Source organism: Notolabrus celidotus, chromosome 16, assembly GCF_009762535.1.
Source record: "Notolabrus celidotus isolate fNotCel1 chromosome 16, fNotCel1.pri, whole genome shotgun sequence".
Lineage (NCBI taxonomy): Eukaryota > Metazoa > Chordata > Actinopteri > Labriformes > Labridae > Notolabrus > Notolabrus celidotus.
This window is the reverse complement of record NC_048287.1, coordinates 9,380,759-9,393,794: the sequence shown is the minus strand read 5'-3', so window position 1 is coordinate 9,393,794 and position 13,036 is coordinate 9,380,759. Positions and strand designations below refer to the sequence as shown.

The following is a 13,036-nucleotide window of genomic DNA, read 5'->3' as shown; positions in this document are numbered from 1 at the left end:
GGAGATTATCATTATTGCAACAATACATATAATATGTACTCTGACCGCACTTTGTAAACAAGTAAACAGAAAAGCACGCAAACAAATCAAATATAGTTGTCTGTATCGATAATAATAATAAACAGTATCAGCAAAATGTTTCATATTATCAGTTGTTGTCAGCAACAGGCGTAGTGTATGTCCCCTTTTTTTCTCCTCACACACACTGAGCGCTTTGTGGACTGAGGCATGTGTCAGTGGGTTGTCGTGTTTTCCAAGACACACCTCAGATTCTGCCCCGGTGTTCTTGTGCGTGTGTGTGTGTGTGTGTGTGTGTGTGTGTGTGTGAGAGAGAGAGAGAGAGAGAGAGAGAGAGAGAGAGAGAGAGAGAGAGAGAGAGAGAGAGCGTGTGTGTGTGTGTGTGTGTGTGTGTGTGTCACTGACATGTTGAGACAAGGTGAAGGTGCGGCAGTTGCAGTCAGTGTGTTTCATGTGACAGGAGCAGAAAGTTTCCCTGCGGCCAGTCAGAGTGTGTTACTGAGAGTGGGCTTTGTGGCTGTTGTTGGATCTGCAGCTGGAGGAAGTTTAAAATAGGAACACTCTGAACTCCGGCAGACTGCAGCAGCAGACCCTCAGGTGGGATTGACCGTCCTTTCTGTGGGATCTGAGTCTTCACTGATTTCAGCACGTCCACATGTCGCTCATGAGCCCCGCAGGAAGTTACCGAGGCGACATGGAGAGGGATTAAAACCTGCAGGAACAACAGGTAAACACAAACTGGCATTAACAATCTCAGCAGAGAGCGTGAGGAGTACTTTTTTTTTTTTTACAGAGTGGTGTTAGTTAAAGTTGAATTCATGAACTCTGTGTCAGCAGGTTTTTAACAGGACACAGCTCCTCGGGAGCTACGCAGACATAGCTTGACCGTCGCTTAGAAAAGTTATGGAAAAACTTTAGGAGTTAGGAGTAGAGATCAGACACTAAACTTTAGAGACTGACTGTCACAGTTATCCTTATCCTAATCTTAGTCTAAAAAAGTTATTAAATTAAACTAACAGGGCTGTGATCAGGACAAAGATGTCAAAACATATGAAAATATTCTAATATTTAAGCTATCCTTTGGTTCAAATAGACCTAACGGGCTTTCTTGGCTGATAAAGTTAAGTTAAATATTCAGGACTAGATTTAACATCTAGATCTGTCTTTGAGATGTCTCTATGTTGTTATATAAAAATATAAAATCCAGATACACACTGATTAGAAATACAAGTTTAATATTGATAATAAACTGTGTTTGTTTAGCATCTGTAGTTACTCAGGGTGTTTTAAAGTGAGGAACACCTGTACCAGGCCCTTTACATGAACATAGAAAGGCCATTACAGTAGTGAAGCAGAGTCAGGGCTATGATAACATATTAGGTTAACCACTCTTCATTAAAACAGGAAAACTTTCACGATGAAGATAAAGTCCCACATGAGTCAGATAAACCTCTCTGAGTAACAACACAACGATCAAAGAGTACACAGGGCGGGTAAATCAAGTTAAATGTGTTTAGAATGTACATAAAGTTAGAAAGAGATAGGATCAATCAGAGTTAGCTGAAGGTTAAAGTGAAGATAAAAGTATTTTTATCGTATGAATCCAACATGATACTCTCAGTTAGTCTGATACATGTGTAACCACCACAGACTGAATCCACCTTTTGTGGACCTGAGGTAAACCAGCAGCAGCCTTTTGTGTGTTTGGTGCTCTGAATCTGTAACTCCTCACACATCTTAAGATGGAGGTCAAACTGTTCCAGGAAATTTCTGAGTCAGGGCAGCTGAATGTGACACCTCAGTTAATGATTTAACCTTTATGTGTGTAAGTGTGTGTGAGTGAGTGTGAGTGAGTGTGAGTGAGTGTGTGTGCATGAATAAATAGAGGTTAAAGGGCATGCCATTATTTTGAAGGTCCTCCTCCTCCTCATCCAGTGGCCATGTGAAGGTTCAGCTCTGACCTGTTCTAAACTTTCACTGATGATTACCTAGATTTGTCTTTCTTCCCAGCAGCACCTTCATCTCTGATCTCTTCCTTTTTCCTCCATCCCTGATCATCTCCTCTCCTCCTCCTCCTCAAACGTGTGCTGCTTCTGGTCCTTTTTCAGTCTCCTCTTTATTACTCACCTTTTCATTTGTCTTATGTCTTTTCTACAGGATCTTAATCTCCTACTCCTCCTCATCTTCTTCCTACTCAGACAGCCATCATGCGCAGGTTTAGCTCTGAGGGATCCCTCCTGGATCTGGACTTTCTCCCCTGGAGGAAGATGGCCCTGAGGGATCAGGATCATAAGAGGAAGCGGGAGTCCTACACGCCTCACCTGGAGGAGGACGAGCTGAATGGGAGGGTGGGCAGGGTGACCCCAACCATCCTGGAGCCCGGAGCCAATGGAGGTGAGGAGGTGAAGAGGGAGCTGAAGAAGGAGCTCAGTATGAGCGTGGAGGAGCTGAGCGAGCTCCGAAAGATGGACCAGAACCACCTGAGGGTGAGCGGGATCAGCGAGGGCTGTAGGGCCTATAGCGATGGGCAGCTGGCCCCTGACCCCAAGGGCAGCACAGAGAGCATGGGGAGGGACGACCTGCCTCCACCCTCCCCCTCCTCCTCCTTCTCAAACCCCTTTAAGTCCCAGCAACGGCACCACCGACCCAAACTGTCTGCTGCCAAACTACACCTGAAGAGTCTGTTTGGACAGGTGAGACACAGAGACAGACTCCGGTCCTAACAGAGTCAGACACTTCATCAGGGCAGTGACTACACATTCTTTATTAGTGACTAGTGTTAATACAGGCACCATATCAGAAAATGATACATCTGACAAAGATCTCACAAAGACAAACTGATTGAATATGTCTCCTACTTAAAGCTCTCTTTCTCTGTAGGGATCCTTTCTGTAATGCTGTCAGACACTTAGAATAACAACCTGAGCCTGTCAGGGAAAAAAACTAGAACCATTAGTGGACACACTTTGATCCATCAGGGATTATGTTGCAGACATTACAGCCTGTTTCCCTGCTACAGGGTGAAGAGGTCTACTGCAGACACTCAGAGAGTTTCTGTCCCTTTGAGTCATTACGAGCCAGAATACATTTAAAAATCATTCAAACAAAACAGAGTGAGTGATATAATATTGTGCCGGTCGCTGCGTCATAAAGATAAGTTAATGTGTGAGGCAGTTTATGCTGAAGAAAGGGGTGAAATACATCTAAAAATCTCAGTCTTACTTTAGTATGACAGATGTTATTTTACTTTAAATAAAAACGTTTCATTCAAACATACTAATACATGATGAAAATAATGTGAGCAAACAACGTACGACCATAGACTGTATAAAATATGGACGTAGTATCCGTGACGTCACCCATCTGTTTCTGAAGAGCTGTTTTGAGGCAAATCGGCGGCGGCAGCCATATTGCTGCTGTGGAGCCAGTGTGACGTAAATAGGCGGAGTTTGAGCCTCCTAGCCAACAGCTGCAGTGTTCCCACAGGCAACTGTGCCTCTCATTGGAAGACTCATAATCTCAATATCTTCGAAATTACCGTGTTAGAAAAAAATTCACCCCCCTCACAGTGTGTGCCGATCGAGAAATGAGCTATCCAGACTACACTCGTCTTTTGTACCAGGCTGTAAACATTTTTATTTCTGCTGTAAAGATCGTCTTTTTCCCATGTGTATGTGACCTCCGGTACTTCTGGAGCCAGCCTCAAGCGGATTCTCGATGAACTGCAGCTTTTAACACTTCCGCAATGGACTCATATTTTTAGACCGGAGGTTGCCGCTTGCATGCGACAGAGGGACAGCTGCAGTACCAGTTGTTAGTTTATTGTGTTAAATAGGGGACGCTGTTCTCTGATTGAATTTTAGTGTATTTAGTGTTTGCTGTGTATTGAAATCGTTTTGTAGTAATAGCAAAGTCATGCTGTTTTGGCATACTTTACATGTAGTGATAATGAATGGTGACAGTTTTGATGATTGGTCATTTGACTAGGGGTGTTTATCACAGCTGTGAATGCTTGTTGATAATGATGGGCAAACCTGAGGAAGCGCCTAGCGTAACCCGTCATTTCAGTGTGCAGCGGTCAAGTTATTATTTTCTGTTTGTTTCTGCAACCAACAGGCACCTGAGTACACCCGTTTTTTGTGCATGGAGAGCCCTGTTTATCATAGATTCTGGATGGCTTTATATAGTTACTATGATATCAATATGTCTCCATGACAAAAGGGACATTCTAGTTAACTCTGCGTTTCTGTTTCAGAGTCCTCACTCCTCAAATTCCAACCTGTTCAACCCAGAACACAAAGACAGGTGAGCAACACTCACCTGCTGTCAGTAACACATTTGTTTTTGTTTGTGTGAAAAGTCTTTGTTTTAGTTTTCATGTGTTTTAGTTTTCATGTGTTTTAGTCCTCATGTGTTTTTAATCTCGTGTTTTAGTCCTCATGTGTTTTAGTCCTCATGTGTTTTAGTCCTCATGTGTTTTTAATCTCGTGTTTTAGTCCTCATGTGTTTTAGTCCTCATGTGTTTTAGTCCTCATGTGTTTTAATCCTCGTGTGTTTTAGTCCTCATGTGTTTTAGTACTCATGTCTTTTACTAATCATGTGTCTTTATTCTTCATGTGTTTCAGTCCTCATGTCTTTTAGTGCTCATGTCTTTTCGTATTTATGTGTCTTTATTCCTCATGTGTTAGTCCTCATGTGTTTTAGTCCTCGTGTTTTAGTCCCCATGTGTTTTAAAACTCATGTGTTTTAGTCCTCATGTGTTTTAGTCCTACTGTGTTTTAGTCCTCATGTGTTTTAGTACTCGTGTGTTTTAGTACTCATGTGTTTTTATTCTACATGTTTTATTTTTCATGAATTTTAGTTTTCATGTGTTTAAGTCCTCGTGTTTTAGTCCTCCTGTGTTTTAGTCCACATGTGTTTTAATCCTTGTGTGTTTTAGTCCTCATGTGTTTTAGTACACATGTCTTTTAGTACTCATGTCTTTTCATATTTATGTGTCTTTATTCTTCATGTGTATTAGTCCTCATGTGTATTAGTCCTCATGTGTTTTAGTCCTCGTGTTTTAGTCCCCATGTGTTTTAAACCTCATGTGTTTTAAAACTCATGTGTTTTAGTCTTCATGTGTTCAGTCTTCATGTGTTTAGTCTTCATGTGTTTAGTCTTCATGTGTTTAAGTCCTCATGTGTTTGAGCCCCCATGTGTTTTTAGTCCTCATGTGTTTTAGTACTCATGTTATTTAGTCCATGTGTTTTTGTATTCACTTATTCTGTTCTCATTTGTCCTGTCCATCTGTGGTTCTGGTCATCACTTGTTCTCCTCTAATGCACTTGTGTCTTCATGTGTCCTGTTACCTACAGTATGTATTTCTGTCCTCATGCATCTCAACCCTATGTGTTATGTACTCATGCAGTTCTTACCTCATTTGATCCTTATGTTTTCCTGGTTCTTATCTGCCTCCAATTATCTTTGCTGGTTCTTATTTGTCCTGTAAGTCTTTGTTTTTGCTCTAGTCTGTCCTTGTCCTCATGTGGTCTGAGTCTTTATCATTTTGATCCAAAGTGTTTTTTATCCCCTTACACTCTGTCCCTCATGTGTACCTTTTACTCGTGAGTTTCTGTCTGTCCTCGTACAACTATTGCTCTATCAAATTCTGTCCTACTACGGTCCTCATGTGTGCACAGCTGATGTGGCCCTGTGTCCTATCCTCATGTGATCTTATGCATCCGGATCCAGTATTTTTCAGTTCAAATGGAGCCCTGTCTTCATGTGTTTTTGTCCTCATGGTTCTCCTGTCCTCCCCCTCTGTCCTCATGCTGTCCTAACTACCTGTGTCCTGTTGTCTCCTCAGTCCTGTGGAGCGTAGGTCCAGGCTGCTCTTCATGCGTCAGTGGAGTCAGGTGGGACACGGTAAGAAGAGGAAGATCAGCACGGAGGAGCTGGAGAAGTGGGCGGAGTCTCTGAACGCCCTGCTGGCCTGTCAGAGTGAGTGTGTCTTTTAGTTCATTCACAGATTGATGATACATTGATCGCACGTGAAAGGGATCCAGGCAGCATGGGAAAACAGGTGAGGGAGGTGTGTAAATATAGCATCAATTCTCTGTAGGAGGAAGTGAGAATATTCAAAGCCTAAGAGGAGAAGCTCTAAGACCATCAGGTCAAATACACTGAAAAGAAAAGCTGAGGTATACTGTAGGTTCAATTAAAGGACAAGTACAGAGAATCTGTTGTATTTAATCACCACATAAAGCAGGTCATGATCTGAGCTGTGAGCTGAAACAAAGCTCTGTTGGAGTGCGTGCGTGCGTGCGTGCGTGCGTGCGTGCGTGCGTGCGTGCGTGCGTGCGTGCGTGCGTGCGTGCGTGCGTGCGTGCGTGCGTGCGTGCGTGCGTGCGTGCGTGCGTGCGTGCGTGCGTCTGTCTGTCTGTCTGTCTGTCTGAGCTCACCTGTGCCTGCAGACATGTTTACCTGTGAGCAGACTTCACTGTTACTGTGTGCTGAGTCATAAAGAGCACAATTCCTTTTGACTGCTGCTGCTATCTATAGAACAGGCAGGCAGGCAGGCAGGCAGGCAGGCAGGCAGGCAGGCAGGCAGGCAGGCAGGCAGGCAGGCAGGCAGGCAGGCAGGCACAGTGTGTATAAAGTCCCTGCTGGTTCAGGTTCAGTGGTTTTTACAGTTGAACCTGTGTGTGTGTGTGTGTGTGTGTGTGTGTGTGTGTGTGTGTGTGTGTGTGTGTGTGTGTGTCTGTGTGTGTGGTTCAGTGTGTGTGGTTCAGTGTGTGTGTGTGTGTGTGTGTGTGTGTGTGTGTGTGTGTGGTTCAGTGTGTGTGTGTGTCGTTCAGTGTGTGTGTCGTTCAGTGTGTGTGTGTGTGTGTGTGTGTGTGTGTGTGTGTGTGTGGTTCAGTGTGTGTGTGTGTGTGTGTGTTTCAGTGTGTGTGTGTGTGTGTGATGACGTCCTAGTGTTGTCTCTGATGTAAACAGCTCAGTCCTGATCATACTCTTTGATATGATGTTCAGGATGTTTCTCATATCACACACTGCTTTGCCACACACACACACACACACACACACACACACACACACACACACACACACACACACACACACACACACACACACACACACACACACACACACACGTTGGAGCATGTTTAAACCCTGCTTTAATAGCATCATTAGGCTGTGTAATTACACAGCTGCTTCTGCTTATCTCACACAGGATGAGAGTTCACGTCTGTAAAGCTATGAAAAATGTGAAAACAAGGCTGTTTCCTCAGCGGGCTGTGAATCATTTCATCCACTGGCCCTGCTGCAGCAGTTTTAGGAATAATTCCTCACGGTTAATTCCAGTCAGTTTAATAACCACATAAAAACTCCTCACCGCAGCTTTGCATTAAACATGCAATGTTGATGTTTAAAATAAAAAGTTATTGTAGTTTAACCCCCTGGTGGCTCTTACACAAACTGCAGTCAGTGTTGTATGATTCTCAGAGTAAATGGATATGAACAGAGATGTGTCAAACACCAGACAGAACACCTCTATTTGGAAGTGTTAGCTTTATCAGTTATCGATGCTAAAATCAGCACTGTTCGTCAGAGTATTAATAACAACATATAACACATTGATTTGCAGGAGAGGGCTTGTGATCTGGATCTCTGATAATCTCTGATCTGGAAATGGTTTTAAATCACAGAGTTCAAAGTAATCAGTGACAGTCATCATGTCTGCTCCGACTGTGAAATACCAAACACACACAACGCCGCTCACAGGAAGTGGGTCCCGCCCTCAGCTGATATGGAAATAAATGAGTACATAGACTCAGAGGGACTCAAGAGGCTGCGTGAAGTGAAATGAAGAGTTAGATTTCTTATATCAAATATTGATTATTGTTATATTTACACACAGAGTCAAACACAAGGCTGAGTGAAGAGCTGTTGATTTGATCCAGCTCCTCTAATGACTGTGTGGTTAGAAGCCAAGTTGTTTTTGCTTATCACAGAAAAATCATTCATATTTAATCCTGTTAAACATGAGTGCAGTCTGAGTGATCATTTGATTAAAATCCATAAAACTTAAACTTTCAGACAGTGAGAAACTAAACTGAGAGATCTGCTTCAAATTAAACATGTTAGATGTAAAAGTATTATTTGTAAAGTCACATGTTAAATTTTTATTTGTAAAGTCACATGTTAAAGTTTTATTTGTAAAGTCACATGTTAAAGTTTTATTTGTAAAGTCACATGTTAAAGTTTTATTTGTAAAGTCACATGTCAAAGTTTAATTTTTAAAAGTTAAATGTTAAAGTTATGATTATAAGGTTAGATATTTACTGGGGATAATTATTAATTTATTTAACAACTCCTACACTCTACTTCATTCACTCTGAAGACATTCCACAATTCAAGCGCTAAATGTTAAATATGATCGTTATCAATGTAGAAACTTTGTTTTGTTTGATCAGTGTAAAGGTTTATAATATTTTGTTCCTGTAATCCAGCCTAATCCAGCCTTCTGCTGGGATCTGAGGGGTACACAACGAAGCCGGATTTGCGGCTATTTACTTAGGTAGTTAACCATGGTTGCTTATGCTGACCTCCTAAGGTCCTAGGCAGGTTATGTTCTCGATCAGAGATCAGTTTGTTGAAAACTCTGCACCCTGACCAATCAGCTTGCTCGATCACAGATCTATGTGAGCTGATCATGAGGGGAGAGAGACGGGCAGGACACTTTGTCTACCTGTATGATTTTATATATAAAATACTGATGACAGTTATTGATTATGTTTCCTGACATCATACTTAAACAGAGTCTAAAACAGGTTAGTCAGGAGAAGTTGTTGTAGGACTACTGCATTAAATATATTAAACTATTAAACTATATTAAACATTAAACTGTGCATGCTTATCACTTTGAATCATGTTCTCATTTTGATTATTCCTTTAACCACAGCTCTCAGTTTGATACCGTCAGGGCTGCAGCTGAAATATTAAGTCTAAAACTGACACACACGACACAAGATTCAATCAGAGAGATGACTGTCAGGGAACAAACAGTTATTATAAAGACCTATTCACTCTGTGCTTTTATCTTATCTCTAAATTCTTCCTTCATGTTTCAAACACAGATGTGTGGATTTAAGTCTGGATTATGTGTTCATCTTCATATTTTTCTAATATCAGAGCTCTGAGTTTGAAAAATATGTCAATGTGTTGACGGCAGATTGTCCATGTCTGAGATTGGTCATATGATGCCTTCTCTGCCCCGTTCATGTGAACGTGCTCAAGGTAACTCTAGATTGACTCGTCATGTTGATGACCAGCTTCGTGTGACAGTTTAGCGTGATCTCCTTTGTCAGGTTCAGTGAAGCCGGATCAGGAAAAGATATCTGGAATATATTCAACTTGCTTCGTAGTATACCCCTCTGGTTGATTGTTCACAGTAGAAGCAATGTAAGTCTCAGACATAAATATCACATACAAGTTACCTACTGTCTGACTCTGATATTCTGTCCGTCTCATTTATCAAACAACACATGTTCATGTATAACGCACATTTACTACCTTCATCCTCCTCTTCTTCATGCTCCTCTGTAGGGGGCGTGTCAGTGTGCTGTTGGTTACAACCTGTAATCAGATGAAAAACAGTAAACACTAACAGCATCCCTCTCTCCCTCTCTCTCCTCTGTAGCGGGCGTGTCGGTGTTTGGAGCGTTCCTGCGCTCAGAGTTCAGCGAGGAGAACCTTCAGTTCTACCTGGCCTGTGAACAATACAAACATTCCTCCAATAACTTCAGTCTGCAGAGGAGAGCAAAAGACATCAGCAGCACCTACATCCAACCAGGAGCTCCCAGAGAGGTAAACACACACACCTGAGTCTTTATATCACCTGTACCGGTTTCATTTATAAAAACAGAGACATCAGCAGCACCTACATCCAACCAGGAGCTCCCTGAGAGGAAAACACACTCGAGGGGGAGATTCACAAAAAATAGATTGCAGCTGTTAAAAGCACCAAGAGTTGTGTGTTATTTTCTCCGCCCCCTGCTCCGTCTCACGTTGTAAATTACAAAGCATATTGCTCGGATGATTTTCAAAAACAGAAACGCCCACAGAGTTCTGCCGCTCTCAGGTGGCTCTTGTTTTGTGTCTGATTGTGGAGGTTAGCAGTCAGCATCTTCATTTTGTGCAGTTCAGAGCTGCTCTCATCCTGACGGAGCTAAATTCTATCCACATATATGATGAGCTGGATGGAGAGGAAGTCCTTACCAGATTATCGTGAAGTCGATTTATAACGGCTGTGACAGTTTACATCGAGCTCACTTACTGTAGCCAACTCATTCAGATTTAAAAACACTCCAACATGCGTAACGGCTCCAGAGTGTATGTGCCGGGTCGAGCTACAGACAGTCCCAGGCTAATGTAACACCTGATTATTATAATTACAGTAATGTCACAGTATTATTAACATACTTTATGTACAGATATGTTATCTCTAGGTCATCCAGAGGGGGAATGGATGTTTTGATCACTGAAAAGTTGAAAGAGTGTGTCGTTTTCACTTCTCTCCTGCTGTACCTCCTTTCTAAATTAATGTACACATTCACGTCCAGCTCATACAACAAACTCGTTCTCTTAGTGAATCTGATTAATGTCAGTATGTTTCAGGTAAACATTTACCTCTCTGTGTGTCTGTGTATCAGGTGAACCTGGACAGTAAGACTCGGGATCTGACCCTGCAGCTGCTGAAGGCCCCCTCCCACACCTCCCTGAACCACGCCCAGAAACGCATCTACTCTCTGCTGGACACTGACTGTTACCCCCGCTTCCTCCAGTCAACCATCTACCTGTCCCTGCTGCACCAGGAGGACTAGATACAGCTGTCTCTGCTGCACCAGGAGGACTAGACACACACCTGTCCCTGCTGAATCAGGACTAGACACACACCTGTCCCTGCTGAATTGGGACTAGACACACACCTGTCCCTGCTGAATCAGGACTAGACACAGACATTTTCCTGATGCAACAGGAGGACTAGACACAGAAGTGTTGCTGCACCAGGAGGACTAGACACAGATCTGTTCCTGCTGCACCAGGAGGACTAGACACACACCTGCCATTGCTACACCAGGAGGACTAGAAACAGACTTGATCCTGCTGAATGAGGAAGAGACAGACCTGTCCCTGCTGTACCAGGACTAGACACAGATCTGTTCCTGCTGCACCAGGAGGAGTAGATACACGCCTGTCCCTGCTACATCAGAAGAGCTAGACACATACCTGATTCTGCTGGATGAGGACTAGACACACCTGTCCCTGCTGTACCAGGACTAGACACAGATCTGTTCTTAGTGCACCAGGAAGACTAGATACACAACTGTCCCTGTTTCACTAGGAGGACTGGATAAAGCTGTCCCTGCTAAATCAGCACTAGACACACCTGTCTCTGCTGCACCAGGAGGACTAGACACAGATCTGTTCTTGCTGCACCAGAAGGAATAGACACACACCTGCCCCTGCTAAACCAGGAGGACTAGCCACAGACCTGTTCCTGCTGCACCAGAAGGAATAGACACACACCTGCCCCTGCTAAACCAGGAGGACTAGCCACAGATCTGTTCTTGCTGCACCAGAAGGAATAGACACACACCTGCCCCTGCTAAACCAGGAGGACTAGACACAGATCTGTTCTTGCTGCACCAGAAGGAATAGACACACACCTGCCCCTGCTAAACCAGGAGGACTCACGCCTGGACTATGCCGGACTTGTTTAAAGATTAACATGAAGTCTGGATTGAGAGAGCTTCAGAACATGACTCCAGATTAATCTAAGATCTCTCACGTCTGTGTCCGGTGTTTCAGTCTCTATGCTAATCTAGCGCTAATGCTAAATTAATCTGACATAGAAGTTGAAGTGAAACTGGTTTCTCTCTGTGATTTATTTATAGCTTCCTCTGAAGGAGCAGAGCTGAACACCGTAGAACTGTCAGTCAGGTTTCTACCTCTCTGAGTGTCAAACTCTGCTGCTCTTATTTAATCATTAACCCTCCTCCTCCTCCTCCTCCTCCTCCTCCTCCTCCTCCTCTTCTTCTTCTTCCTCCTCTGTCAGCTTTAACGCTCCAATAATCCTGGTCTGAATTTCTCTGCTGACAAAAAGAAAAACAGGTTGATCCTGAAGGAGCTCTTAGCCGAAAGGTCAAAGTTCATGGTGATGACGAAGGGGAAACCTGAGCTCAGTGAACTTTCCATCACAGTCTGAGTGAGTCTCATAAACCTGATCAAACAAAGACTGACTGTGTGTCTGAGTATGAACTAAACACTCTGAAACACTCTGTGGTGGAGTGATAATGTGTGTAATAATGCTCTCCTTCAGTGTTTGATGATTGAACTAACAGAGTAAGTCTGTGGTGGAGTGATGATGTGTGTGTCAGCCCTGTCTCTTCTCACTCTCTGTGAATCAGAGCACCTCTGTGGAGTTAAAAGAGGAATAATAAAAAGTGTTTTTGTATCTGATGAGTCTGATTCAGTGTTTCTGTGAAGATTAAGGTATATTAACCTGCTCATGCAAAGGATGCTGGGATACTGCTGGAGATCAGGGCCCTGGCATAAAGAGAACAGGAGCTAAGAGACAATAAAGCTGCATTAAAGCTGAGCAGAAACAATTAGAGAAACCCTGAAGGCAGCAGCACATACATTTAACCCTTTAATGCATGATCAGACCACAGGGTTATACTTATTATATTTTATTAGTGAAGTCAGACAGCCTCTCTTCAGGGTGGCTGGTTTAAAGCAGAAATTCTTTCCTTCCACATGATTTCCTTGTGTAAACATTTGAATCACTTCATGACGATAAAACTCTGAGTCATTTGTAAATGTTGGGCCTCAAACTTTTTATAAAAAGGAACATGAACTCCCTCCCTCCAAACATCCGCAACTCTGACTCTTCACTCATTTAAAAGTCAACTTAACACTGACCTCTTCAAAAAAAGCCTCCAACAAGTGACATCTTCTCCCTCCCCATTTC

At 43.0% G+C, this 13,036-nt stretch overlaps 1 protein-coding gene across 2 annotated transcripts; it reads left to right on the top strand.

Annotated features, from left to right (window-relative positions):
• Positions 1 to 209: 209 nt before the first annotated feature.
• si:ch211-152p11.4 (regulator of G-protein signaling 8) lies at positions 210 to 11,438 on the top strand. Of its 2 annotated transcripts, none has more exons than XM_034704774.1 (6): positions 210 to 745; positions 2,217 to 2,711; positions 4,274 to 4,323; positions 5,867 to 6,000; positions 9,704 to 9,870; positions 10,716 to 11,438. In XM_034704774.1, the coding sequence occupies exons 2-6, from the start codon at positions 2,226 to 2,228 to the stop codon at positions 10,884 to 10,886; spliced, it is 1,008 nt and encodes a 335-aa protein (XP_034560665.1). In that variant the 5' UTR covers positions 210 to 745; positions 2,217 to 2,225; the 3' UTR covers positions 10,887 to 11,438. The 2 variants fall into 2 exon arrangements, with proteins under 2 accessions (XP_034560665.1, XP_034560664.1); XM_034704773.1 differs by having other exon boundaries at positions 213 to 745; positions 2,176 to 2,711.
• Positions 11,439 to 13,036: the final 1,598 nt, after the last annotated feature.

Coding starts and splice junctions, on each gene's coding strand:
- si:ch211-152p11.4 (XM_034704774.1), top strand. CDS start 2,226: ATGCGCAGGTTTAGCTCTGAGGGATCCCTCCTGGATCTGGACTTTCTC. Junction 2,712..4,273: donor TGAAGAGTCTGTTTGGACAG/GTGAGACACAGA, acceptor TTTCTGTTTCAG/AGTCCTCACTCCTCAAATTC. Junction 4,324..5,866: donor AACCCAGAACACAAAGACAG/GTGAGCAACACT, acceptor TTGTCTCCTCAG/TCCTGTGGAGCGTAGGTCCA.